The sequence below is a fragment of the Botrytis fragariae genome (assembly GCF_013461495.1).
Source record: "Botrytis fragariae strain BVB16 chromosome Unknown tig00000054, whole genome shotgun sequence".
Taxonomy (NCBI): Eukaryota; Fungi; Ascomycota; class Leotiomycetes; order Helotiales; family Sclerotiniaceae; genus Botrytis; species Botrytis fragariae.
The window spans coordinates 1,407,583-1,435,132 of NW_023500993.1; the positions used below are offsets into that span (position 1 = coordinate 1,407,583).

At 43.1% G+C, this 27,550-nt stretch overlaps 12 protein-coding genes across 12 annotated transcripts; 9 read left to right on the forward strand and 3 right to left on the reverse strand.

Annotated features, from left to right (window-relative positions):
- Positions 1-903: 903 nt before the first annotated feature.
- On the forward strand, positions 904-1,812 carry Bfra_005208 (putative peptidyl-trna hydrolase 2 protein; the record flags this gene model as incomplete). Its single annotated transcript, XM_037335595.1, has 1 exon — positions 904-1,812. One exon carries the CDS (start codon positions 904-906, stop codon positions 1,810-1,812), a length of 909 nt encoding a protein of 302 aa, XP_037192690.1.
- A 308-nt stretch (positions 1,813-2,120) lies between these two features.
- On the reverse strand, positions 2,121-3,695 carry Bfra_005209 (putative integral membrane protein; the record flags this gene model as incomplete). The annotated part of the gene is made up of 4 exons (XM_037335596.1): positions 2,121-2,483; positions 2,530-3,369; positions 3,422-3,499; positions 3,561-3,695. The coding sequence occupies 4 exons, from the start codon at positions 3,693-3,695 to the stop codon at positions 2,121-2,123; spliced, it is 1,416 nt and encodes a 471-aa protein (XP_037192691.1).
- Positions 3,696-5,142: 1,447 nt separating this feature from the next.
- Positions 5,143-6,151, forward strand: Bfra_005210 (putative aldo-keto reductase protein; the record flags this gene model as incomplete). Its single annotated transcript, XM_037335597.1, has 3 exons — positions 5,143-5,333; positions 5,400-5,766; positions 5,816-6,151. The coding sequence occupies 3 exons, from the start codon at positions 5,143-5,145 to the stop codon at positions 6,149-6,151; spliced, it is 894 nt and encodes a 297-aa protein (XP_037192692.1).
- An 842-nt stretch (positions 6,152-6,993) lies between these two features.
- Positions 6,994-9,356, forward strand: Bfra_005211 (uncharacterized protein; the record flags this gene model as incomplete). Its single annotated transcript, XM_037335598.1, has 3 exons — positions 6,994-8,589; positions 8,725-8,774; positions 8,825-9,356. 3 exons carry the CDS (start codon positions 6,994-6,996, stop codon positions 9,354-9,356), a joined length of 2,178 nt encoding a protein of 725 aa, XP_037192693.1.
- An 896-nt stretch (positions 9,357-10,252) lies between these two features.
- Positions 10,253-11,151, reverse strand: Bfra_005212 (putative atp-dependent clp protease proteolytic subunit protein; the record flags this gene model as incomplete). Its single annotated transcript, XM_037335599.1, has 4 exons — positions 10,253-10,789; positions 10,855-10,880; positions 10,943-10,961; positions 11,014-11,151. 4 exons carry the CDS (start codon positions 11,149-11,151, stop codon positions 10,253-10,255), a joined length of 720 nt encoding a protein of 239 aa, XP_037192694.1.
- Positions 11,152-11,336: 185 nt separating this feature from the next.
- On the forward strand, positions 11,337-12,661 carry Bfra_005213 (putative esterase-like protein; the record flags this gene model as incomplete). Its single annotated transcript, XM_037335600.1, has 2 exons — positions 11,337-11,709; positions 11,760-12,661. The coding sequence occupies 2 exons, from the start codon at positions 11,337-11,339 to the stop codon at positions 12,659-12,661; spliced, it is 1,275 nt and encodes a 424-aa protein (XP_037192695.1).
- A 123-nt stretch (positions 12,662-12,784) lies between these two features.
- Bfra_005214 (putative alpha beta protein) lies at positions 12,785-13,754 on the reverse strand (the record flags this gene model as incomplete). The annotated part of the gene is made up of 2 exons (XM_037335601.1): positions 12,785-13,630; positions 13,689-13,754. The coding sequence occupies 2 exons, from the start codon at positions 13,752-13,754 to the stop codon at positions 12,785-12,787; spliced, it is 912 nt and encodes a 303-aa protein (XP_037192696.1).
- Positions 13,755-13,989: 235 nt separating this feature from the next.
- Bfra_005215 (putative trna (adenine-n -)-methyltransferase protein) lies at positions 13,990-15,660 on the forward strand (the record flags this gene model as incomplete). The annotated part of the gene is made up of 3 exons (XM_037335602.1): positions 13,990-14,098; positions 14,165-14,400; positions 14,449-15,660. The coding sequence occupies 3 exons, from the start codon at positions 13,990-13,992 to the stop codon at positions 15,658-15,660; spliced, it is 1,557 nt and encodes a 518-aa protein (XP_037192697.1).
- Positions 15,661-16,142: 482 nt separating this feature from the next.
- On the forward strand, positions 16,143-17,931 carry Bfra_005216 (putative phosphatase dcr2 protein; the record flags this gene model as incomplete). Its single annotated transcript, XM_037335603.1, has 4 exons — positions 16,143-16,157; positions 16,211-17,047; positions 17,097-17,623; positions 17,673-17,931. The coding sequence occupies 4 exons, from the start codon at positions 16,143-16,145 to the stop codon at positions 17,929-17,931; spliced, it is 1,638 nt and encodes a 545-aa protein (XP_037192698.1).
- Positions 17,932-21,919: 3,988 nt separating this feature from the next.
- Bfra_005217 (uncharacterized protein) lies at positions 21,920-23,336 on the forward strand (the record flags this gene model as incomplete). Its single annotated transcript, XM_037335604.1, has 2 exons — positions 21,920-22,165; positions 22,932-23,336. The coding sequence occupies 2 exons, from the start codon at positions 21,920-21,922 to the stop codon at positions 23,334-23,336; spliced, it is 651 nt and encodes a 216-aa protein (XP_037192699.1).
- A 766-nt stretch (positions 23,337-24,102) lies between these two features.
- On the forward strand, positions 24,103-24,729 carry Bfra_005218 (uncharacterized protein; the record flags this gene model as incomplete). Its single annotated transcript, XM_037335605.1, has 1 exon — positions 24,103-24,729. One exon carries the CDS (start codon positions 24,103-24,105, stop codon positions 24,727-24,729), a length of 627 nt encoding a protein of 208 aa, XP_037192700.1.
- Positions 24,730-26,050: 1,321 nt separating this feature from the next.
- Bfra_005219 (uncharacterized protein) lies at positions 26,051-27,472 on the forward strand (the record flags this gene model as incomplete). The annotated part of the gene is made up of 1 exon (XM_037335606.1): positions 26,051-27,472. The coding sequence occupies one exon, from the start codon at positions 26,051-26,053 to the stop codon at positions 27,470-27,472; it is 1,422 nt and encodes a 473-aa protein (XP_037192701.1).
- Between the last annotated feature and the right edge of the window lie 78 nt (positions 27,473-27,550).

Here is a 27,550-nt window from a genome sequence, read left to right on the forward strand (position 1 = left end):
ATGTATCCACGACCCTGGTATACTCACTCAGAGAGCAATGGAGACAAAGGAAAGAGAGTCAGGACCAGAAGATGATGGATGCGTGGAAACAAGGTGTTCTGGTCAAGATGTTTGATGATACCCGAATATTTCTTTCGTGTGTATAGTGTTTTGGACGAATAGGAATAATAAGACTAAACTAGAGCTAGAGGTTAAGGATTGAGAATTGCATGCAGCTTTTAACACGATATGGTCTTTTCCATATTGATCAACTTTGAATCTGAGTGACACAAACCAGTAAGAAATCTCAGAAAGTAACTTTAAGCTTAGACTTAGTTTCCGAAGAGACTTAGGAGATTCTAAACCCCCATATGACCCAGAATCATTAGTCTTTCACTAAAAGAGCTAGAATTCGCAACCACACAAAGGAAAAACCCCAGAATCTATTCTCAGCCTTCAACAGTCCAAAGAGATGATATAACTACTAATACCACTAGGTACCCCAATAATATCACGATGAGAAAATCTAGTTCTTTCATCACATCGAAACAACTTTTCCCCATCTCACAGCCGAGTTTTCCGTGGCAGATCAAGATGATGTCTAGCTAGGTAGCTGACGATTAGACCGTGACTCGAAGTATGACCTGAAAAGTTCGGTGATGACTCAGATCATTTGAAATCCTAGAACTAAGTGGTGGCTCAGGACTAGACATGATAGTTTATGGAAAATGATGTATTAATAAACTAGAAATAATCCGAGAATTGTTACTCTACAAGAGTCTTATGTATATAAACCTCTTCCACTTGTAAAAGCAAATACCAGAAGAAATCGTTGAAAAATAAGTTCTTATCAAAGGAGACAACAAATACGAATATTGTTATCGCTGAAAGAATCGCCATATCACCACCAAAACCCCTGTTCAAATGACGCAGCCGAATCGCGTCCGCGCGCAAAAAAAGTTATCAGCGATTGAGGGGGAAAAAGATTTAGATTCGAGTACGGAATCACAAGCAAAATCACAGCCAGAATCGCAAACACAATTACAATTACCAACTCCCCCATCCTCCTCTACACCCACACCTTCAAGCTCACCATCTCCCTCCACCCAAACCCGCAAACAAAAACGGCGCGCCCTCCTCGCCGAATCCCTCGCTCTCTCACTCCACAACTCCAGCTTCCCTAATCCCGCTCCCGAAAGCGATGTACCCAGCCGCACAACCATCCTCATCTCACCACACCATCTAACACCCCCAACTCCCAACCTTCCGCCCACAATGTCCACCCCCACCCGTCTCCTCATCTGCTCCATCGGCAACCCCGCCCCCTACACCAATACCCTCCACTCCGCCGGGCACACAATCCTCAGTCTCCTCGCGCCCTCCCTCTCCAACCCCTCCTTCCAAAAATCTCGCTCCTACGGAAACGGTCTCCTATCCTCCGGCTCCACATATACGCTCTGGAAATCCAGTTCTCTGATGAACATTTCCGGAGTGGGTGTCACATCCGCCTGGACGAGTTTCCAGCGGGAATCTTCTTCTGCGGAATGTAAACTCGTCGTCATACATGATGAGTTGGAATTACCAGCGGGAAGAATAAATGTGAAGCCGGGGAGTAACAGTCCGAAGGGTCATAATGGGTTGAAGAGTATTCGGGATACGTTGCGGGGACAACCATATACGCGGATTGGGATAGGCATTGGGAGGCCGGAGAGTAGGGATGCGGGAGTCGTGGCGAATTATGTGTTGAGGAAGATGAGTGCTGAGGAGAAGAGAAAAATTGAGGGGTGTGTGGGAAAGGTCCTCGAGGAGCTGGCGAGGTTGAGTGGAGAGTAGACAGGTCAGATGTTACTGGAATGATTGAGATGGGATGGTATATTGGAGGGGTTCATCCGAATTGAATTCGATATAACAACACTTTACGACACAAGATATTTGGACACGAGATATGGGACGGGAATGGGCTGGTTGCGCTGAACATATTATCCATTGGATTTTGTACATTTCTTGTAACAAAAGAGAAACGCCCGCTGATGCATATGATACCCCTAATAGACTAGATGTAGAAAAATAGGAAAAGGAGAACAACTTTCATGGGCTTTTAAATCTACCTTTTACCAAAATGAAATGACAAACGAAACAAACTAAGCTACTCGAGCCTCATTGTTCTTCCCTAAAGTGCTTGGGCTTTCTGGCGATTCATCATCGCTCATCAATCCTTCTAATTCAAACTCTTCTGCATCACGAATCTGCCTCGAATCTGTATGAACGTGGCCATTCATTCGTGGAAGACGAGCTGGAGCGTCCTCTCCATCCTTTGGAGGCACTGGAGGTGCACTTGTGTTGACTGCATAAATATGAACCAACATATTAGTCAATAAGAATATAAGGAAAGCGAAACTGTATAACACAAGGACGTAAGATACGTGGGTGATTCCTGCGTCGGAGATAAGTTTCATTTGTTCTTCGGTAGCTCCCATGAACAAGAAACCAGATGCGTAAAGTAACTATCATGATTAGCCTAAGTCTTCGTATCCTAGAAATATAACTTACAAATGGTGGAACGTATTGGAAACTGTTGGCATCACCATCCTCAGAGAAGGTAGCCCTATCTTTCAAGAGGAAAGCAATTTCAATAATTCTTGAAAGTCCGGCGGCCATTAAAGTATATCCAAAAACACTGTGGACCATGGTACTGAGTGGGAGATGCTGTGGGTGACCAGACATAGCCCATCCAGTGATAAAAATGACAAATCCGGGAATGAAATTTCTCTTTGGCGAACCATCTCTCTTTCTGCTCAACCAAACTCCTGCCAAACCAGCAGTCCACCAAATTATTCCCATAGTAGTGTGTTGAATATCATTTGCGACCCAAGCGCCACCCCATCTGTGTTCGGTGAAAGTATTGACACAACCCCAAGCTGCGATAACTGCCGAGTCGAAGAATTCTTGGGATCGTCCGGTTTTTCTCAACCAGACTTGTCCAACCAGCATAACAATCGTAAGTAAGATACCGTAACCGATGAACGCACTGCCCATGATAAAGTGTGCGAGACATTGACCGAGATGATCATCACGACAGAAACCTAAAGCTGCAATTCCACCGAAAAGCATTTGTACCCAAGCCACAACTGGCATTGCCTTTCCAACAATTCCATGGCCATGAACCGCGACCTTTCGGATCTTTCCGTGGAAACCTTTGGTGATGTGAAATTTGAGGTAGATACCGAATACCACTTGAACGGCAAGCATAAGCATTAGGATGTTGGCGAACGCTGAGTGAACATTTTTCGCAAAGACTCGTCCTCCATGGAGATGACCCAAGAAATATCCCGCCACTGCGATAACTGTTCCTAATATTTGTACGGGTACATGCCATCTATTTCGCACAATCTGAAAATCCTGTTAGTATACCACGATTTTGACCCTTATCTTTGTTACATACTCCAAGAACCATTCCGGTCGGAAAGATAATGCCAAAGGCAAACATTTGCAGCAAAATATGAACCCATAATATCGAATCCTACATAGTCACAATCATTAGCATCGCTCAAACATTGTCGGATAGATTGCGATAAACATACAATAGGTTCTACACTCATAGATTCTCCATCTTGAATCTTCGACATATCTCCTCCGTGTGCGTTTGTTCCTTGTGCAAATAGAGCAATTCCGGAACCGGCCACGAAGGCAAGACGGCCACCATTCATGATGGACATATTTGCACCAGCGTTAATAGCTAACGGGCGGGCCCGTGTATCGTCTGAGTGTATGGAGTTGTGGCAAGACGAGCCAGATTTCTATTGCAATAGTTGTTTCGAAACGCGCCGATTAGGTCCGAGAGTGTGAGTAGATGCGGCTGCTTATCTCAAAGACAATGAAGTGTTGAGATGATAGGTGGCAGTCAAATCATGCGACGAGAATGAAAGAGAAAGAAAAACAAAAAAAGGAGTTAATTCGATTGAAATCTCTTTTCACTCGTAACTGTATATAGATCCGAGATAGATAGTACCGTCGGTAGTTTCAAATCTATATTTCTAATTCCACGATATTAAATTGAGGCTTCGTAACCAATTCGCATCTCGCTGATCATACGATAAATTTAATTGGTGCGGGTGTTTCGGCTCGTTCATCCAAGATCACGTGAAAGAAATGCACAGCCACAAGTTGTTGACTTTCCCCCTTTTATCGAGATAACACCCCTCTCGTCTGTGTGAGTGTAGATCAGCCAGAGTAATCACTCATCTTGCATGAAAGCATACAATGGTATTGCTGAGGGATGCAGGTGCCCTCAAACTATCAAAATATCTACTCCTAGGGTCTCGTAGGGTTCTATATCGGTACACTATTAAACAAGGTAAAATACACAGCAAGGAAGCTTACGCAATCGTTAGCGGGACAGCACGTTATTCTACGGATTCTATAATTGTTCGCATCCACCTCATACAGGCGACTCGTTGCAATCGCAACATTAGCCAGAAATTTCAACTATGCCCTTTCCTCCCCCGACGGCTTGAAGGCATCAGGCTTTCCCAGAGTCTTCTTGACGTTGATGACTTTCAATCTTCTTCCAAGTCATCCTCATTCATCTAACAGTACTTTGTACTTGCACTGATGTGTTGGACATGGCATGTATTATGACAGCAATCGCTTCGGTCTCGCTGTAAATGTTGTCATCTTCAGTGTGATCAGAATCGGGTCTAGACATGCAATAACAACGAATGATTTCCTTGTCGCCAGTTCCATGTTAAGAGGATGAGGGCATTCAGATGGTGTTGTCATGACCCGAGATCCAAAGAGCTACTGACATCTGCACTAATCGTTAAATAGCTAGCGTAAGGCATTACAAGCATTCTTATTGGTCATCACATGATTCTTTCCTCATCGTACATGCCTCCCTGGGTAACATCTAACTAGTTGTAGCTTAAGTATCAATATGAGCATCATCGTTATTTACCCAGTACCTATCAAAGCAAGAACAAATCATGATGTTAAAACTCTTTGGGAAGCAACTTCCAAATAAAAACTTTAGTTCATCTTCTGACACGATTTCTTTCTCGGTTGAAGATTGTTCAACAATCACTCAAAACCAGAACCACGGTTCTTTATATCACAACATATCAAACAATTCGCCAAGTATTCAAATTCGAACATTCATTCGTGACCATGGCAGCCGCAAGTACTGGTACTGGGCAACCGACTAGCATTGCAACTAAAGTTTTCTCGACCCAAGAAAATGTCAGCCTAATCGGTATACCACAACTAGGATTCGGAGTTTACCAATGCAAAGGACAAAAATGTATCGATGCTGTCACCGCCGCATTGAGAGCCGGTTACAGGCACATTGATACTGCTCAGTAAGAACCAATACATAATATCCCTAGCGTGGTGACTACTAGAAGTCTCTAACAGCTACATTATAGATACTATGATAACGAAGAGGAAGTTGGTCTCGCTGTCGCAGAGTTTATGAAAGAAACCGGCACAGAACGCAAGGAGATTTTCATCACAACCAAGATCCTCACACCTGCTGGATCAGTTGAAAAATCTTTTGAAAAGTGTCTGAAGAGTATTGAAGCTCTTGACAGTGAGAACTGTTACGTTGATTTGTTCTTGATCCATAGCCCAAATTGTGGAGCTGAAGGTCGTTTGGAGATGTGGGATGCCCTCCACAAACTTTACAGTCTTGGAAAATCCCACATGATTGGAGTTTCGAACTTCGGCATTGGACATATCGAGGAGTTGGAACTTGCTAGGCCTTTCATTTCTCCTCACGTGAATCAGATAGAGGTTCGTGTTTTCAAAGTGGCCTATTTGCTAAAAATTCTAACGATCTTAGTTACACCCTTTTTGCCAACAGCGAGTTATAGTTCAATACTGTAAGATAAACGGCATTCACGTTGAAGCTTACTGTCCACTTGTCAGAAATCAGAGGAGCAATGATCCAGTTCTTCAATCGATCGCAACCACTCACAGTAAAACCGTTGCTCAGGTATTGATACGATATGCTTTACAAAAGAAATGGATCCCTCTTCCAAAGAGTGAAACTCCATCAAGAATCGCCGAAAACGCCGATGTTTTCGACTTTGTCATTTCCGAATCGGATATGAGTCGTTTGGATGCACTGGATGAAGGCAGCGAAGGCTCCATTGTCCAAGTTGTCACGAATAGATGAGGAAATTCAGATCATGAGTCACCAACCTGTTGGAGTCAATCTGGTGGATAACTTACCCTCTGACTCCTGGGGCCCATGCATCGAACGGGCTTAGATATCTGTTATGCGGAACAACAAAAATATGAGAATGATGCGCGAAGTTGAACTTTCGGGGAGATTCTTGAATGGCAATCACTGAGACATGCATTATATCAAAGTATCGTTTAGCAAGTCTAAAGTCTGAAATTTTAAAGATTCATTTGCTCTTTTTATGTTGCTTCACATCGATCTACCTAACTTTTACGTATCTCACAATTGAAGTAGCCGCAGCATATGTTAGATTTGTTGGTTGTGATCCTACCTACAACTTAAGCGCCGAGCGAACGACGATGACAACAAATTCTCAGCCACCAACTTCCATTACTCACGGGCACAACCCATCTCAATATTCTCTTGTATTTCTTGAAATAAGCTTTCTTTGATTCGTAAAGTTTATAGATTTAAAAGGCACTTCTGATGTAATTTTCCACACTTTGAACAAGTACAAGTACAAGAAACCTACACATCCATGAAATCCCAAAACTTCCACACATCTTTCTCGTGTGCTTCTCATTAGTACTATTGGTCAAGGATCAGTACCACGACACCGGTGCATCAATTCCCTGACCGACCTGAATCTCAGACCTTGCTTACCTGGATAGTTGTATCCAACGTTGGTAAGTTGTTGTCACTATACAAGCAGCAATTCATCTCAATAACTCATCACATATTTCACTTCATACTTTCCTCTCCCCATTCTATTCTCTTCACGTCAACACCGAGCGTTTAAAAACGTATCTTAACTCAATTTTTATAATTTAACAATGTTTCACAGTAGCAAATCTTCAAAAGTTACTCTGCATAAGAAACTCTTTGCACCAGTATCAATTACTAGTGCTTTGGGGTCTGGTTCTTCGACAGAACCTAAAGCAACGATACCGGTCCTGTTGCCGGCCGATCCGGTATTAGAGACAGAAGTGCAAGCGGAAGTAGAGATACAAACACAGGAACAAAATATTGTATCTGTTTCTTCAATAACAATCTCTGATTCGGCTTTGCCTCCTGCTACAATTCCAACCCCGGTTCCCAACGCTCGTTCGATCACAGATACAGTAGAACCGCAGGATACTCAAGCGGAAAACAAAGTTGTTGCGAACAGCATTCAAGTTCTACCTCCTAGTCCTCCTCGATCTCCTTTTCACCCTTCATCTTCTGCGTCCTCCTCATCACACCAATCCGCAAACCACAGACGCAACATGTCTTCAACCTCAACCACAACTACACAATTCGGTTCTCCACCCCCTTCATACACACCGTTCGTTACAAATCCTCTCCCCCATCAGACCTATCCATATCACGTGCAAAACCAATATAGCCACACAAACGGCTATCGATACCCGAATGAAAACATGTATAGCAATGAAATTCCAGCGGGTAATCAATTTGTGAATGCGCCTCTGAATCATCAACTTATTCATAGAACGGGATTTGCACCTCCATCTCCTTCTCCATCTCCGAATTTGCAACTTCCTGATCTGGTGAATGAGGTGTTGAGGTTGAGAGATCGGTTGAATTTGTTGGAGGGGGGTGCATTGGCTTTACCGGGTGAGAGGGGTAGGGATAGGGGAAGAGGAAGAGATAGAAGAGGGGATATTGAAAATGATGAGGAGAGAAAAAATAAGAAAGCAAAGGAAATAGAAAGGGAAACTAAAGAAGCAAAAGAGAGATGGGAAGAAATTGAGAAATGCGGATTGGGGTATGAGGATTTTTTGGACGAGTTTTTTGGTCACGACTATAGTGATTGGAAGATTGTAAAGTTTGATTTTGAGGAGGGGGAGGTTGAGGAGGGCCTGCAGGTGGAATTGGGAGAGCGGATGGAAGTGGTAGATGAGGTTCGTGATGTGGAAGAGAAGAGTGGAGATAAATACGAAGAAGAAGAGGAGGAGGAGGAGGAGGAGGAGGAGGAGGAGACTGAGAGTGAGGAATTCGAAACCCAAGAAAAAACTCCAGAAGACAAAAACCCAAAACCCGAAGACACAATAACCCTCCTCCCATCCGTGTTTATCGACGAACGCTCAAAGTCTCGTTTACACCCTCCCTACTCATCTTCCTCATCGACATTTTCCTCATACTTCCCCCGCTCTTTAGCTCCCTCAACTCCACAATACAATCAACAAAATTTCGAAGAAATTCCTCTAAGATGTACGCCAGTAGCCCCAGATCCTCCTCGGATTATCCAACGACAACATCCAGATCCATCGCTCCCGGAATGCGGCTGTCATTACTTCGTAGACGCTGGTTCGATCAGCAATGTAACGGTTATATATCCTGTTGCTTCTTTGCCGCAAAGTATGGATGATTTGGAAGAGGAGAAGGAGGTTGTTAGATGTGTGTTGGAGGGATGGAACAGAGGGAATATTGTAAGTGTTTTTCCTACTTCATGTTTTTCTTGTGTACTTGTGATTGTAGGATGCAATTTCCGCAGTCTTCATCAAGTTATCTTGTACGAGCATAAGAGCACGATTGAGACGAAAGCTAACAAGATATCCTACTAGGATAAGTATGGGCACCGTCCATCGAAGAGAGCATATGCTGCTATTATCTAGTATGTTCATCCCTTCTCCTCCCCGATCGGAAAAGACTAACCCCACTCAGCCCCGATCCACAAGCCCCCCTCCCCCGCAAAAAACTACGCATAGCACTTTCCTTCACCCCTATATATCCCCCTACCTCATCTTCCACATCCACCATTTCCACAACCCAGACTCCTACAAATCCAGAAGATATAACAACAGATACGTCTATCTATATCAGCACTACGAATGGATGCACTTCCTTTTCACTGAGTGGTAATAATGGAGTTATGGATTATGCGAAGTATAAAGTGAAATATAGTAATCAGGATGTGCATGAGAGACACGATGGGATTTTGGAGGTGGGGAGATTGAGGGGGGCGTTGGGGTATGAAGTATTTGGGAAGAAAGGCGGGGAGGGAGGAGAAGGAAAGGGAGAAGAGAGGGGAGAGAGAGATGGCACAGAAAACAAGATAGGAGATGAGGAAGAGCATTGGGAAAACGAAGCGGTAAAAGATAAGTGGAAATATGATAGTCACGATGTAGGATGGGGAGACAATAGGAAAGGATATGAATTAGAGGATAAAAAAGAGATGGAAGGGGGTTGGATTTGAAGCAATTGAACCTCACCCTCCCTATTCTCCTTCTATCCCTGCAACGCATTCCCTGCCCTCAGTAGGAGGAAGCAGAAAAAGCAAAAAAAAAAAGCAAAAAAACATACAACAGTGGGGATTCGCTGGTGGTCACCCACCCAACTACTAATCCACCGATCTGAAGCTTGTGTATGGCAGAGCGGACGGGATGCCCAATTCTCTTCAGTCTATGGTCGTATGTGGAAGAAATGGGCTCAGCTGGTACCATATTGGAGAGTTAGGACGAGAGAATACAAGACGAGATATTCGTGGGATCACGTTGGCACGAGAGGAGGGGGATGTTTCATGTGAGTATGAAACTAGGAAATTTAAAGTAGATAGAAAGTCCAGCAAATTCAACGATGAAAAGGAATATATAAGAAGATGTAAGGAAGGTTGAGGGAGTGATACTCTGCCAAGATAAGATATAGCAGGATCCCGTTTCTGAATGACAAACGTTAGAACTCGTGCTAGTGTTCCAACAACTTCGGTATATGCGCTCGGAGATTTCAGATCCTAATTTCAAAGAGAAGACCCTGTTATTTGATGTCTTGTGTAAAAGAAAATGTATTTTCCGGGAAATCTTTGTACGACGTAGAATGCCAATCGCTCCACTTGAGTGAGAGGTCCCAGTCCCATTGAACCCACATTCCGTACCCGCCAGACATTTTTGTAAGTTGAGAACCTTAAAATCCATATTTCGTTGCCCCAAATGTAGTAAACAAGAGCCTTGAGCCATGACTGGACATGCATCTTGTATGCTATTGGGAAATAGTCGAAGCCTGGCTGTGGCGTCCTCCCTTGAAAAGGACACCATGAAATCGAGCTTTTGAATCCTTCGAGTCATTTCTTCTAAATTATGCATAACCCTAAAATCCTTAACTATCCTCCTTCTTTCCTTCAGGTTCCCGTCTATCAAGAATTTCATCGACAATACCCATCTCCAGCGCCTCCTGCGCACTCAAAAACTTGTCCCTCTCCATCATCCTCTCAATCTCTTCGAGACTATGTTCCTTCGTCAAATGCCTCTTGTAGATCTCATTCAGACTCTTCCTAACCCTCAAAATCTCCGTCGCATGAATCGCAATATCAGTAGCTTGGCCTGAATACCCTCCGCTAGGTTGATGTATCATAATCGAACTATGCGGCAAACAGAATCTTTTTCCTGGTTCTCCTCCGCACAGAAGGAGCGAGCCCATGGACGCGGCCTGACCGACACAAACAGTGGAAACGGGTGATTTGATATAGGTCATTGTGTCGTAGATGGCGAGACCGGCGGTGACGGAGCCGCCTGGGGAGTTAATGTATAGAGTTATGGCTTTTTCTGGGGCGTCAGATTCGAGGTAAAGGAGTTGGGCTACAACGGCCGCCGAAAGAGATGAATTTACTTCGCCATTTAGACAAATGATTCGCTCCTGCTTTTTTATCAGTAACGTTACTTATGATCGAAGATAAAAGCATCAGCATGAGGGGAACACACTTGTAAAAGCTTAGAAAATATATCCGCTGATCCTCATCTCGTCAGTATTCTGTATCTCACAAATCGAATCCGTCGTAAATATACATACAGGTACGCCATCCACCTCCCTATCTCATTAGCACATATTCGCAAATTTATAGGGTTCTATATCCTGCTCACAATCGTCTCTGTGATGTATGGTACGGGAGTCCATGATTTATTTGGTTCGGCTTGCGAGGGTAAAGAAGAAATAGATCTAATTCCTGCAAAGACAGCCTTGCGCGCTGCATGCGATCGGAATACCCGTGTTGCGAGCATTTTGAAGTATGATTGATGATGTGACGTCTATAGGAGTAGTGGGGGTGATGTACCTAGATAATGAAGCTTGGTTGGGAGACGCGATTGTCGCGTTTTCGCTTGAGCTCTGATTGATTGATTTTGACGAACATCCTTAATTTGTACCCCTCCAATTTTTGGGTTTGTTGACGACAGTGATATGTGGTATGAAGGGATGCAGAATCTTTCATGGCAGAAGTGCTGGAAGGTACTTGAAATACTCTAATTCGAATTATTCTACATCGGCTTCAAAACCAATTGCGAACGCCAAAAACTTCAAAAATATTACTTCCAGCTCTGCAGCCACAGGTGACTCGAGTCAGGGAGACAATGCTGATGGCATTCAAACTACGACTATAGACGGAGGAGAAGGGCGAAAGAATGGATATGGAAAAGAAATCAAGCGACGAGAGTTACCTCTCTCACCACTCATGGATCCCTTATTTCAAGAAGCCCGAACCAAACATTCAGCTCCCAAATCGCAACCCAAGAAAGGAGACCGAACAGCTTTTCAAGAGCAACTTGCCAAAAATCCTTATGGTATTATTGCTTTTAATTCTCTATAGCGCTTAATACTAACACGCCCTCAGCTCTCGCCCTCGCAACCCCCGTCCGTCAATGTACCGCAACACAACTCTCGCTCCCTAGTTTCTTTCTCCAAGACTTTACAATAATGGCGCATCCCACCACATCAGCCCCCTGGCACGTTCCTCGTAGTCTCTCTCCCCATTCACCTAAAGTCGAATCCTCCGAGCAAATTTCTTTCCACACCCCCTCACTAGGATCCACCACCTACGTAGCCATGCGCCAACCCCTCCTTCAGTCCTTTTTCAAGACAAAATCTGGATACACGGGGGTATACAAAAAATTTGGACTCATGCAGGCGAAAAGTACAGCGAGGAAACATGTTGTGCTACAAGCGACTTGGAGATCAGATATGGATACCTTTTTACTGGAATTGATGAGGAGGAGGACGGCGGAATTATTGGAGTATTTGTGTGGGAAGAAGAGTTATATACACAAATGTGCGAATTGGAAAGAAGTGGAATTTAGTGAACAGACTGGCTGTGTATTGTGGATGGGACAGAAGCTTGCTTCGAGCGAAGAAGGGGAGCAGAGACTGGAGCAAGAGCAAGAGCAAGAGCAAGAAGTTCCTCCTGGAGAGTTTGAAACTAAAAGAATCGGACCTGGAGGAAGAAAAGTTGTGCCTGTGTTTAATCTGAGGACAATGATGGGTAAACAGTGGATCGAAAAGATCAGAGGGGGAAACCAGATATTTGGGAACCAGATTTTGGTTGTTAAACATAAGAATGCGACTAAGGAGATACAGATGAGATTATGGAAGTTGCAGGGTTATGTTGCTACGTATGGAGGGATGCCGGACGGAGATGTAAAAATGCCTGCGAAGGCTACGCAGTCGACGAAGATCAGCACCAGGTCGACAAATATCGCCGACTCCAAACCTAGGAAAATTTCTAAAGCTCTACGTTAACCCTGAAAGGGCCTGGGAGAGAGAAATAAATATATCAAATTAGATTATAACTATGACGTGACATCGTAACGGCTTTCCTAATATCCCAAAAACGCCATTATATCTTCGTTAGAGTGTCGTAGATCACAACTTCGATTGTCCCGCTTTAGTGGCATCCTCATCACATCTAGCCAAAATCCAATCTTCAACGTCCTTGGCGAAAACCTCGCGGTCATCAGGCAGATCCGCATGCAATTGGTGGAACCATCCCTCATATCTCTTGAACTCCTTATCCTTCAAACTCGTCTGCTCATTGAACCACTTCTCACTTCCCTCGAAACTCGTTCCTTTATCCTCCGTCCCATGCCCTAACCACAAGCTTTTGACCCCAGGATTCAATTTCGTCTTTCCCTGATTAATCGCAGCAGTTCTATCCAACATCCCAGCTAGTCCCTCTAGTGTTCCCGTGTTGTGCATCAGCGTATCCTCATTGATCGACTTTATAACCTCGGGATCTCTGGTAAGATTCTCAGGTGGAAGTCTATTCACCATTTGTTTATGCGGTAGGAGTTTGCCCGCCAATCGCCCAAAGAATACGGTAAGAAAGCTCGGCTCGAAGCCTTTTGGAAAGGCAATGAAAGGGCTCTCCAAAATAAAGCCTCGGATGCTATTCATCAATTCTGCATATTGTGGATCACTAGCCAACGTAATAACCTCACCACCACCCATCGAATGGCCCATTAAGAAGACTGGAACTGAAGAAGGCAATTGTGTCTTGATAAATGAAACGATGTCAGAGATGACCAGAGAAGTTGGACCCGTAAGACCTTTTTCGGAGGGCTTGGTAACGCTGCGACCCCAGCCTCTTTGGTCGAAAGCGTGTACCTCAATTCCGCGTGAGGCGAGTGTGGGAAAGAGGATATAGTAACGATTTATGTGATCGGAAAAGCCATGGATGAAAATTAGTTTGGCTACAGGAGGAGCATTAGGCTGGAGATTAAGTTAGTTTGTATTGAGGATGAGCTGAGGAAGGGAGGGGTCAACGGACTTTCCAGGTTTTGGTATAGAGGGATTGAGAACCAATCTTATGAGTTCCTTCAATTTCTGTATACATATTCAAATGTGTACGTGAGGTGTCAGATTCAAGATAGATTTGGATTAATTGATTGATACGTTGTTGAGATGAGATCAAATAAGATGGAAAGACACCTTCGGCTTTCAGGGTAGCTAGCTGAGACCCCTTGTAAACAATGCGGCCGCTAGCGCACTTAGAAAGTTGCATGTGAAAAGCGGGAGCCATCGATATCAAAATCATGAAATCAAACATCAAGTTACTTTTAAAAACCACGATGTTAACAACTCACCGTGCCATATCTTCTGGTTCTAAGAGAATAAATCCCTACAAAATAATTTGCTCACCATGTAGTCGTCGGTCTTTCACTCAAAGATTAGTCAGAGGTAGGACGAATATCTTCTATCATCAATTTTCACAGCTTTACTGATTTTTTCGATTGTTTTGAAAAGTCAATGACATTGTTCTGTTGAAGCCGGAGACGAATCCAAGAGCTGTACCTACTTTGTCAAAGCCTCTAAAACTAGGCGATTCTCTTGTGTTCAGGGATCACAGAAAAGTCAAGGCAGATGACGTTATTGGAAAACCATACAGGTCTGTAGTGGCTGGTGGTAGAAGAGCATTATTTCGCATATATGAACCTACGCTTGGTCAATATTGTGATAATGCTCCAAGGATTGTGACACCTGTGGGTTCTTCGTTTGGAAATTTATGGTGCAACGATTGATTTTGATAGATCTATTCCTCAGATGCAAGCTTGATTGTTTCTCTACTGGACCTCAATTTTGCGGCAGTACCATCTAGTCAATCTGAAACCCTCATAGAGACTGAGAAGTTTCGTCCCAATAGGCCACTTAATGAACCTGTTGGTTCGCAAGATGAAGATGATTTGAAGCCGGAATCTACAGATGTTCTAGAGAAGGATGAATTGTTGGAAGAGACCAAGGAACTTCCCAGAGAGCCAACAGAACTTACAGACGCAGAAATTTTCGAGGACTGGGATTCGGTGGAACAAAACAATGAAAGACTGGAGATTTTCGAGGCTGGTACTGGTGCCGGATCATTAACTTTGCATCTTGCTCGAGCGATCCATGGAGCAAACACAAGGGCTCCGCCAATACCGAGGCTTCCTAAGACAAAGGGCAAGGTTACTCCAGATGACGATATTTACCGATACGGAGGCAAGTTTGGCGAGAGAAATGAGAAAATGACTGATCTATATAATGAATGGCGTTCACAGCGACGAGCCGTGATTCATAGCCTAGATGCGGATGAACACCACTCGAGACATGCACAAAGAACTGTAAGAAATTACCGTCATGGAGTGTATTTTCCCCACATCGATTTTCATGTTGGTAGTATTCACGATTACCTTTCAAAACGTTTGGAAGAGACTAAAGGTGTCTTCCTTGATCACGCCATCTTAGATATACCCGGCATACAAGATGAAATGGAGATCGTGGGAAAATGCATCAAACCTGATGGGCGTTTAATCACATGGTGCCCTAGTATCACACAACATATGAAGTGTCTAGAAATCATAAAAGGAAAGAAATTGCCTTTCGTATTGGATCGGGTGTTAGAATTGGGGTCGCAACTTAGTACAGGAGGACGCGAATGGGAAGTGAGATCAGTAAAGCCTCGAGCACTGATCAAAGCCGAGAAGAAAGCCAAAGCTGAGGAAATGGAGAGAGAGGATAGATCCAAAACTGCATTTGCTGTTGATGAATGGCTCACTAAGATTTCAAGCAAAGAGGAGGATGAGGTGACCAGTGAAGATGTGGAAACATCCGAACCTGAAAGTGTTACTGTTCAAGCAAGTACAGGAGAAGCGAGTGATCTCAATGATATGTCAGGATGGGAAATGATTTGTAGACCTAAAGTTGGAGATAGGATAACGGGTGGAGGATTTGTTGGAGTCTGGAAGAAGATGGATATGAATGTTTAACAAATCTTGTAATATGTAACCTCTTTGTATCAATGTATCAAGATGTATGTATATATAAAAAATAACAATCTACTACAACAAATCTCGTTTCACTATTATTGTGGAACAGCCGCTCCCGCTTCCCACGCATTCGTCTCGTGTTAGGGAAATTTATTAAGTTTGTCAGGTTAAGGTTACGGGACACTAACGACTAATTAGGATTAGCGTTGCTTATACCCCAGATCTTCAAAGAACTTACCCATGAATAGACCAACGATGCAATCATCAAAGTCTCCCTTGATTTTTTTTTTCTATCCGCTTCCCCCTTTTTTGTTTATTTTTGTATGAGTCTTGCAATTGGAAGACCTACCCATCGAGATTGAAATGACCTATCAATAACTTTACGGATGGGACACCTAAATCATTCCATCAAGACAAGCTCCACGAACTGCGTGAGCTAGAAGCCGTTTGCGCATAGGTCAATAGAACCACAGCTTGTTAAGATGACGAGAAGAATCGTAGGTATACCTTTTAAAGTTTTTATATCCCCTACTCATCTTACTCTAAACAGGTTCGCACGGCGACGCAACTCGGTGCGCTTGCTCTATTTACCATAATCATCCTGTGGTTCCTGGATAATCGATACCGGGTTCTACCTTCTGCGCTTCATGATTATATGCCAGCACATCATCCGGGCCTAGTGATCACAGATATCACAGTCACAAAATGCTCGAAAATCAATCTTTTCACAAGCTGCAAGCTAGATTCGGATAAATGGCATCGTATCGAAAAGGACTTGTATTTGGGACAGGGTTGGGTGAATAGCGCTTATATGCATGTGCAAAGAAAGAAAGAAGAGGAACTTACATCGGAAGATAAGGTTGTTATGGATGTTAGTGTTGGGAGACTGGATCCAGCAACTGCAACGAAAGGCGAGGGCGATGAGAGATGGGAATCAAGACCTGCTGGATTATGGCTGAAACGATCTGCAAAGCGCCACGCGAGTGATTCGAATGAGGCCGTTACTTCTGTGGATGTGTTGTTTGGGGCAGATGCCGTGGATCCAAGAGATGGATGGGAAATGACCGGCACACCACTATTATTAGATTCTTCCGGGGAGGTCCAAGAGGCCAGACTTAGCATACGAAGAGGCAAGCTCATAATGCCAACCAAACCAACGCCTCGTATAAGGGACAATGGGAAATTCAAAATCCTACAAGCAGCGGATTTACATCTGAGTACAGGGACTGGACATTGTAGAGATGCAATGCCTGAAGATGGTGGCAAATGTGAAGCTGATCCCAGAACATTGGAATTCGTTGGAAGATTACTTGATGAAGAAAAGCCCGATTTGATTATTCTTAGTGGTGACCAAATTAATGGAGAGACGGCACCGGATGCACAAAGCGTAAGCATGCCCTTACAAAGTTTAACTATTCATCGTCTAACAAATTTAGGCCATTTTCAAATATGCTGAATTGTTTATTAAGCGCAAAATCCCATTTGCCACAATTTTTGGTAATCATGATGATGAAGGATCTTTACCGCGAGCTCAACAGATGGCATTGATCGAGTCTCTGCCATACTCGTTATCAGAAGCTGGCCCAGAAGAACTCGAAGGGGTAGGAAACTACATTGTCGAAGTTCTTGCCCAGGGTGGCTCTAAGCATTCTGCTTTGACAATCTACTTGTTGGATACACATTCTTATTCACCAGACGAAAGATCATTCAAGGGGTATGATTGGCTGAAAAAGAACCAGATTGATTGGTTCAAGCAAACTGCTTCGAGTCTGAAAAAAGCCCACGAAGGATATTCCCATATTCATATGGATCTAGCCTTTATTCATATACCGCTTCCTGAGTATAGGGATGATACCCTTTATAAAGAGGGCGCGTGGAGAGAAGGTGTCACTGCTCCTGGTTTTAATTCTGGATTCCGAGACGCACTTGTTGAACAGGGTGTCGTAATGGTTAGCTGTGGACAGTAAGTATCAAATCTCCTGCCTACTAGGCTGTGCTAACTAGACACACAGTGATCATGCAAATGAGTACTGCTCGCTTTCTCGAAAAGAGGATGAGAGCCCTGCTCTTTGGATGTGTTATGGTGGTGGTGCAGGATTTGGAGGTTATGGAGGGTACGGAGGCTATCATCGCCGGATCCGTCTTTTCGAAATCGATATGAATGAAGCTAAGATAGTTACCTACAAACGCCTCGAGTATGGAGATATAGAGAAGCGAATCGATGAGCAGATCATAGTTGAAGGGGGGAAACCGGTAGCTCCATCTATATGATACATATGGGAAATCGAGCATAGGGAACAGGTGTTGGGGAATTAAAAGTTCTACAGGGAGCATTTTTTTCACAAGGAGACGGCCAGGCATTTGCATTCGGGGTTTTCGCAATCAGGGTTTTCTACTTTTCGGTGTGCTTCAAATGCTCCACTATACTATCTAAGTCAGATAGTGTTTATTCGATGCATTCGTGTATAATCTATACCATTTCTCTTCTTGCAAAAAGAGCGACGTGGACTAGGCGATTTCTAATTCGCTCCACGAATGAATTTTCCTGTACTTCACTCAATGCCACATTATATCACACGGATTTCTAGTAAACTTTCCTATAACAGTTTTTACGACCATGTTCATTGCAAATTCCACATAAATTCCAAGGAAATTATCTTCGATATCATCTTTTTTCAAAGGGATTTCTCGATTTCTCGTATTTTCATGCCGGGGTATATTCCTAGCAATATTCAATTACATTCAATATTGAAACCCAAAGTAGATATTTTCATTGATATAGAAGTCGACAATATTCATTGGGAATATATGATGTGAATGTGTATGAAGTATGCATCGCTAGAATGGGGTGTGTACAAAATCTCTCGCATACCACTCTCATTACAAGAACCAGGAAAACATGCGATTCTCATATTCTCCCCATCAGCTCACCAACGCGATGCGAACATTGTTCCACTCTCCTTTGGTTGGCATCTTACGCGTTATCACCTGTCTTGTGAATTGATGAAATATTATCTTCTTAAGTGTGGAAAGCTGGAGTGTAATAAAATGATGTAGGTATAAGTAGAGCGAGCGCACTGATGGAAGGGATAATCCCCAACGTTTCAGACACTTCCCTAAATCCAATATTCAATTGATTTGTCTTAGAATGTACATCTTTATTGTTCAGTTCTTGTAGTGTATGTTCTATCATATCAGTCCGTGCATTGTGAGCTTACATTAAGTATGTACTTTTCACTCACCCCTTCACCCAAGTCTTGTTATACCACTGGAATTTTACTCCCTCACAAATCGATCAACCACTTTATAACGCAAATGAACCTCAATATGTTGAAACGTCCCACTACCTCGGACATATCTTCATTCACGGGTCCTCCCAAGAAGCAAGGTTTAGCGAAGCCCATTGTCAAAGATTCTCTCACCAAGGATGACTTGATTTCCAAAAAAATTCTTTGGACGTTGTGCAGCTTTTGATGGATCTCAGAGCTGCTCACCAACAGCTGTAAGTTGAATATCGAGAAATGAAAGAAGAATTGAAATATATGGAATATGAGGCTCAAGAAAATGCTGAAGCAATTGAGGAGCTGTCGAGTGAATTAACGAATTACAGAAAAAGCCCGCGTTCCAGAATCGCCAACTAGAGCGTAGAAGTTACAAGACTCATCGAGGGAAGAGATGAATTGGAGGCTAGGATTGCCGATAATGAGGAATACATCGACATTCTTGTCAAGGACAACGCCGAATATAAGGAAGAAAATGACGAGCTTAAGACTCTGATCGAATAGAATGCTGTGAAGATCGCATGGATCGAAGTGCAAATTGCGAAATTAGCAGTTAAGCCAAGAACAAAAACCGCTGCAGCAGAAAAGAATCCTTTCGATGTAATACAGCAGGCAAAAAGACCACAGGACGTTATGCGCAGTGCTATTAGAGCACAAACCAAATGGGAGTATGATTTCAAACCCTATCTTTCAACCTTCCTGATTTTCTCCCCTCTGAGGTTGAGGGAAATGATGGTGTTCAAAACAATAGTTCTGCCAGTAAGCAAGCAGATAAGCCGAAAAGCTTCATAATATCGAATGTGAAAGGATTAATGCGAACACTGCTATTTCTTACCCTTCTCTCATAGCATAGAATATTAAGAGATTTAGATGGTTCCGAGTATGTAGGGGCTTGTTATCTGTGAGAAAATTGTTTGTGCTCTGGGTACTGAAATCACCGTTGATATTTAAGTATCTGCTGCGTAGCTGAGACGTTCGATGACCTATTATACACATGGGATCCTACATAATTGATGAAAACCGATTATTCTTTGTATCTATCCTAAACTTACTGCATCGATTTGTAGACTCGAAAGCCCTACAAAAACTTATGTCTCAAAGCTCTAGAATCCATATCCAAGACTGGCTAAATCTCACTTTTGTTGGTAATAAGACGGTCTGGACTTTTTGCTTAACTCTCAGTCCTGTGTGATACGACGGTGCTACATAAAGGGGACTCTTGTTCTGATCTACTTGTAAATACTGTGGAGTGAAGGATACCAAAATTTCAATAATTCTTGACACAAAGAACATTTTAAGTCACAAGTTACCGTATAATGATACGTCAAAAGATAGGAGGAACTGTTCAAGATAACATCGTTTTCACTATCTCGAAAGGCTTTAAAAACGACAATTTCAAAGATTCCGAGACAAATTATTCAGCTTTGAGCAGTGGTAAAGTACTAATTCTTATCTCTGCATTTGGTGTCTACGGTGGTGATTAGCCATTCAAGGACAATAACGCAAGTGTCCTAACTATGTAGCCCTGTCTTGGCTATCGAAAAAATACGTCAGATACTTCTCAGCCATGAAGGTATCGGTGTGGTTATCGAAGCCAGACCAAATGTTAAAAATATCGAGAATGGTGATCATGTAGCATGGGGGCTCATTCAAGATACATGTGGAAGACGTGAATAGTGTGCATGTGGAACAGATGGTTTTTGTTGGGAGAAAGATGTATGATTGTTAGGATTTGGAAGAGGGGAATTTGGGGTGTGGAATTGTAAAGAGGGAAGAGAAAAGGTCGATTTTTTGAGGTACTGGAACAGCTTTCCGATGAGGAAGACGCTTTGCTAATGGTAAGTTATAACAGGTTAGAGCTCTGTGGAGGTTATGAAGTGAAGGAACCTATCCTTAGAGTTTGCTCTGGGAATAGGATAGAATTCGTCTCTTCGAAATCGAGGTTATTACTAATGTCTTGATAGGGCGCTGGGGCTATCTATTTTGTACAATACTCTCGATTCAAATGGCGCAAAGCCGACCAATTGCATTGGAGTAATCGATATTGGCGGATTCGGTTACCTTGACATTTGGGTAATGACTGAATGTCCTCGATTTATCTAAACGCAATGCCAAATCAGCTCGATTCGCAGTTTGCTTCCACCACCAAAAGCGAAGATCTTCATTCTCACCATTGGACCTGGAAATTCTAAACCAATGTGCCGCTTTTTTTGGGCGGCATTACAATGCAGGGAAGTGTATTGGCGCCTATAAATGTGCGTAGAGGAACTCTGGCTTTTGTGGTGGCGCATGGGTGAAGCCTTTGGTGCGGAAATTTGTGATGGATTGGAAGGGTATTGAAGAAGCCTTTGAGGTATTGGGAGGGGAGAGATAGGATATTGGGGGGTTTGGCTGTGAAGGAGAAAGGAGGCCTAATTAGTAGCAGGCTGTGGTAATAGGCTTCAGATTTTCCAAAAGGTGCTAGAAATTTGTTATAAGATGAATATGAAGTAAGTCTCTGGAGACGGAAGACTTTTCTGAATGTCGCACTCGGTTGGACTAGTTGACTAAAAATATCAGCGTTATCCCTGCTCCCATGTGATATTATGTGCTGTTGGCTTTCTCTCTACTCACTTTAGATGTTATACGTTTATGTTGCCGCGCCTCCGTTCCAAAGAAATATCTGTGATTCTCATCGGTCATCTGCAATGAACTTGAAATCCTGTGGCCTTTAGGTATTATCCATGCTTTAGAACGTTGTATAGGATGGGCATCATATCGATTAGACGATGTATTAGGTAGAAATGCTTGATGTTAAGATGATCTTATTTCCCCCTAGACCTCCATCTCTATTGCCTTTTGTAACGTCCAATATAGCACTTCGTGTGATTTCACTCTGTATAGAATTTAGAAATGTTAGCCGGAAGGAATATAAAGTGGTAGAATGAGGCTGTATAGATGCAGAGGAGGGTTCTGTAACTGCTAGAGAGACGGCAAAGATGTTGATGAGCGTATTTAGGACTGACCGTCCTGGTAACGAGTCTTCGCAGGATAATCTGAGCGCGATCGTGAAAGAAGGCTGCGAAAACGACGTTGGAAAAAAGGTCAAGGAAATCTGCGGAAAGAAAGCAAGAGAGGTCAATAGCTGCGTGTTACATGCTGTTCAGGTTGATATGATGGGTGTAGATACTAGATGTGCTGCTATCGAGGGCTGTCTGAGATTTGAATGGAGCTTAATATTAAATGTACGATTGCCCTTATGAGAAGGAGGAACAAAGTATCTCATGGAATAGTTTTTCGAATAAGTAGACGCTGCAGTTTTTTTGGTTGAGCAATGACAGAGATGAGTGGAATGAGAAAGTTTTCAGTATCTAATCTGGAAGGAGCGATACAGTGATGGAGCCGCGATTAGAAACTTCATGTACCTAGATATATATAACTAATACTTACTGCTTAACATCAACTTTTCAACAGTCAAAGCATCACACGAGTATCACAAGATCAAAGCGTTACTTTTAGCGAAATATCATCCATCCATGAAGGGGGAATTCTTTTGCAAGAAGATCGTCTGAGAATGCATTCGACACATTTCTCATCTACAGAATATGAAATTTTTTATGTGTATCCCCTCCTTACCTCCCCACCAAAGTTCTGATCTGGCCGAATCTGGAAACTTCAATCACAGAGATAAATTTAGGTTTTCGTGAACTTTCACATTTAAAATGGGGCTAAAACACAGTCACTCAGTAGTACATGATGTGAATTTTTGATCTAGACAAAATGCGAATCACTATGCCAGTTCAAATGGGGATTTTAATGCGTAAAGATCCAGCTCCTGTGTACTCTTCTTGTTTTTTCATATCCGTATCATCTCGATAGCAAGAAGAATTCGTTTCAAACATACGATCATAGGTGAGATACATTATCATTCTAACGGACTTGAAACGCAAAAATTCAATCACTTCCAACTGGTATCTTACAAAAGAAACCATGACAACAATTCGACTCCAGATCAAGGCCATGAAGGCCATACGGGCCAGAAATAAGAGAGCTCGACGCCGTAACGCGGCTTCTATTCAAGCTGCTTTGACAGGTGGTGGAAGAAGGAAAAGCACTCCTCCATCCCATTCTGTCGCCGCAGTCAAGCCAGAGAAGTTCAAGATTCGTCACCCAGGCCCTAACAATGGCAATGTCGCTTCTCAAGCAGTCTCCGCTGCCGAACCAAAGAGGTACACGATCCGCATCCCAGGACCCAAGAAGGCTAAAACCTTTGCTCAAACAATCTCTGCTAGGAAGGTGAAGGTTGAAGAGGATGATGATGATGATGATGCCACCAGTGTTTTCCTGGCCCGAACATTGCCATATAAGCCAACCTGGTTGAGATTTACTCCCGGTAAGCCAGCAGTCATGGTTTGAAGACAAGAGGGGAGATGGGATGGAGAAGGAATAGAAGAAGCTGTACTAGGTCGAGGGTGGAATAACACAAATAATTGTACTGTTATGCATCTTGGGAACATACTACAGCGATACCGGAAGCACCATTGGATATATCTATCTATTTCTTCATTATTTGGCTCTGGATCTTTTGAGATGGTCACATAGCTAGATAATCGAATAGATTCTTTTTTTTCCACTAATATGTGTACTTTTTATATCATGTCTGTGATCATTGTGACAGTAACCTGACAACGGAATATGGAATTATGCAGTTTTTGCACAATCAACTGAATGCCAGTTTCCAATACTTGGAACGGAAAAGTACATTGATATCCCCTTTGAGGACTCTCTTCGAAACAATGCAGTACGTGTGATCTCATAATTCCCCCCTAGACACAGATAGCTTCCCACTAGCGTGTACTAATTCCTCGCCCAAGACTCTGCAAACTTCACACTAGACTGAGCACGTGGATATTCTTGATCAAACTGAATAGTTAAATGTGTATCCCATTGGAATCGTCCCTCTTTCCTTTTAAAATATCACCATCTCAAAATCTCATTTCGCTGGAAGGAACGTAATCTAATAGATATTTCGAAACCTCAAGAGCTCAATACGAAGGTAAGCTACCAATCATACAAACTGTATTCCTCCCATGATAGTTTGCTCATCTAGTTTTCTCACAGCACGATACTCAGCCACGAATCGACATCTTTCGTCCACTCATTCTTGACAAAACACGAAACAATGGCACCGATCGAAACAGCACCACGGCCTAAAGTGGTACGGGGAGACCTCAATCCCCAGATAGCGCCCCTTTTAACAGAATTCCAAGCTCCGAAGCAGAAAAAATCCTCCAAGAGACCTCACAAACGCAGAAGGGGTAAGACTTTGATCACAAGGGCAGTCGACAAACTCACTGCCGTTCTCAACGAGCCACAGTCCACGAATATTGAAAAAGCCGAAGCCTGTTTCAAGGTCACGCATGCAAAGATAAAAGCATACGAACAGGAAGAAGAGGGCAGGGGAAGATGGAATGCCGCCGCTGCAAGGAAACTCGAGGCTCGACTTGGCAAGACCTTTCATGAGGACAAAATGAATGAATATCTTGCCGCTGCGGGAGAAGAGCGTAAAGGGGCGTCTGAGATTTACTGTGGAGTTCCTAACCAGCCAGAATTCTATCGGACGCAATATTTGAAGATAGAGGAATACTGGCATCAATACCCTGCAGGCAATTTGGATGCATTTATTGTTTACAAGTATGATATGCCAGGTGGTTCTATCAGATTTACGTTGGAAGATGGAACTCAAGTTAAGACTGGACTTTTAGATGATTTTCATTTTTATAATAGATGGGGAATTCAGATAGTTTAGTGCCCGCAGAGGATCTCTTTCCTGCATTTTGGCAAACATATTTTTCTTGTATATACTAGGATCAATGTAGCGATGAGCGCATACCTCACGACCATACACTCCATAATGTGATAAATCATTCATACATCATTGCTTTTACATTTGGTGAAAATCAATCGTTTATCAAGATAACCAATAACATCATAAATCGTACAGGCACCCAGATCACTACAGCTATAGCCACGGTTCATCGCACAATTTTAAGCTTTCGAATTGGCCGACATTCCGGCATTGAAAACATATCACGCAGTTATTGATCATGAATCTCGATCTCTCTTTCCTCATTTGATTGGGTCGAGATTGGAGCAAACTTCACATGATATATGCTGATCAAAAAAAGTTTCGCGTTCACCCTTCAACAATCTCGCTCGCTTAACCTCGTCCGACTCGCGTAAATTACCACCAACAAGGCCATGGTGTCGGAGATGTATTGAGTCTGTCACTTCGGCGTCTATCATGTAAGGAATCAAATCTGCACAAACAATACATCTTACATCGAAATTGTTGCTTCATGCTTTGAATTCCATGTACATATCTTAGCTCACAAAGCAACAATTTCGAGGATTTACATAAGATTTTCATTTGTTACATGGGAGCTGTGCGGGGTAGCTAGGCAATCGCGGGGTTAATGCCATAAAACTGAATGCCCTAGATATACAATTATCAATGAATTTATCCGTTTCGAACGTACTATAGGGATTTTGATGTTGTGAAATACGTGAAATTGGTGCAATACACAAACACAACGATTTGCAGATTTCACAATTGCTTGGTTATCTCACTGAAGGATAACTCCTTCCCTAATTCGAAACCAGAAAGGGAAATCTTGCGGCATGCGATACTCCGATGATTGCCCAAACCTCGTTATTCCCGACGTAATAGTCGCCTTCTATCCCTCATTTCAAGTTCTCTCTGAATGTAACGATTGTAGGAAAAGAGATCTGTTTGAATCAAGATACTTGTGAAATGACGAGAAAAAATGATATTCTGGCGTGGAAAATGATGTTCTACTGTGACTAGTGCTTAAAATCAGGAGTAATAAGCGGACTAAGCATGAAAAAGTTAAAAACCTACCTTGTACTAATTTCTTAGCTTAATCTGAAGTCCAAACAGAAATCTGAAGCCCTATATATAAGAGAAATTGTAACCTCAACCCTCTCTTTTTTCAAATCCGCATACCAACTCAACTTCAGATATCAGTATCATAGCTATTTATATTCACTTGAAATAAACAGATTACACTATCCATTCAACCACCATTACGACAAGAATACGGATAAGAATGACATCGCCAACGCCAACATTACAACCAAAGGCTAAACCTTCAACTTTACTCTCTCTTGCTGCAGGTATACCACTTAGTGCTCCTTCTTCAATACCTACAAGAACAACGTCACCAACCAAAACATCAACAAAAATAAAGCTTCAGCTCAAGAACAAGCACCCTGCCTTACGTGCCCCTTCTGAAGGTACACCAGTTGGTGCTTCTTCTTCAGCGCCTACAGAAGCAATGTCACCAACCAAGAAATCAACCAAAATAAAGCTTCAGCTCAAGAACAAGCACCCTGCCTTGCCTGCCCCTTCTGAAGGTGTACCACTTAGTGCTCCTTCTTCAATGCCTACAGGAACAATGTCACCGACCAAGAGACCGACGGAGATAGAGAACCTGCTCAAGAAGACTGCCTCTCGCACCCCTCTTACATGGCCACCAGAAACCCCGCGTGTGTATGATCGTGATTTTTATAGACCTAATAGAAGAACACAAACAGAGACACCATTCGAACCAGAGCTTCAGGGCCACGAGAACGAGTCTGCTGCCGTAACATCTTCTAATGAATATGCAACTGACGACAATTCTTCTCCCTCTACGTTGGCTCATACAGACGGAATGCCAATAGAAGCGCCATCATTGGAAGATATCTCGGAGCTGCTTCTCCCCTCCAATCTTGCTACACTTTCGATTACGACACAAGCTGCATTGCTCGGTCCTTGGTTGAGGCCCACCTCTTCTTCGACCAATACAGAAAAAACGACACCAACAAAGCCCTCGAAGATAGTAATCTTGAAGCTTTCCCCCGCAAAGCTTGCTACCCTTTCCACTTCTACACAAGCTGCATGGACCGCTCCTTCTTTGGAGCCCACCTCTTCCTCCTCGAACCTTGCCTCCTCTACAATCGCGGCACCTCATCTGCCCATCGCCGCCACCTCTTCCTGTACTTATTCAAGTAGGGGACGATTGATACACAAAACGTACAAGACAGGACGGGGGGGTACCAGAAACAATGCAGTCGCACAAAACGCAGTCGCACAAAACGCAGTCGCACAGAATGCAGTCGCACAAAACGCAGGGCAAAAGCGAAAGGCTACTAATAAAGCTGCTACCTCCTCGAAGAAGCGAGTTAAGTTTGCCGAAAACCAAGAGTCCGCAGAGGCCACTCAGTCACGCAATGGTACAGTGGCTCGACGAATGCGTATCAAGATTGGCACACGCTTTCCACCTCTCAGAACCAAGGCTCGAGCAAAAGTAGTACTTGAAGCATCGAGAGAAGCTCGACAACGGGCTCATTTATTAGCATGGCAGGAAGAGGCAGAAGCAAGAAACCGTCGCGCAAGAGCAAAAATGGGGAATCTTCTCCGGGACTGGGAAGCTCTCGAGAAACAGAGAGATCGCGAGACCGAACAAGCAAACACGGGAGCTCTCTAGACACGCAATAAGAAGAATGCCAAAGGTACTGCCTCCAAAATTTCAAACGAAAATACTGTTCTTTCCTAATTGTCTGTC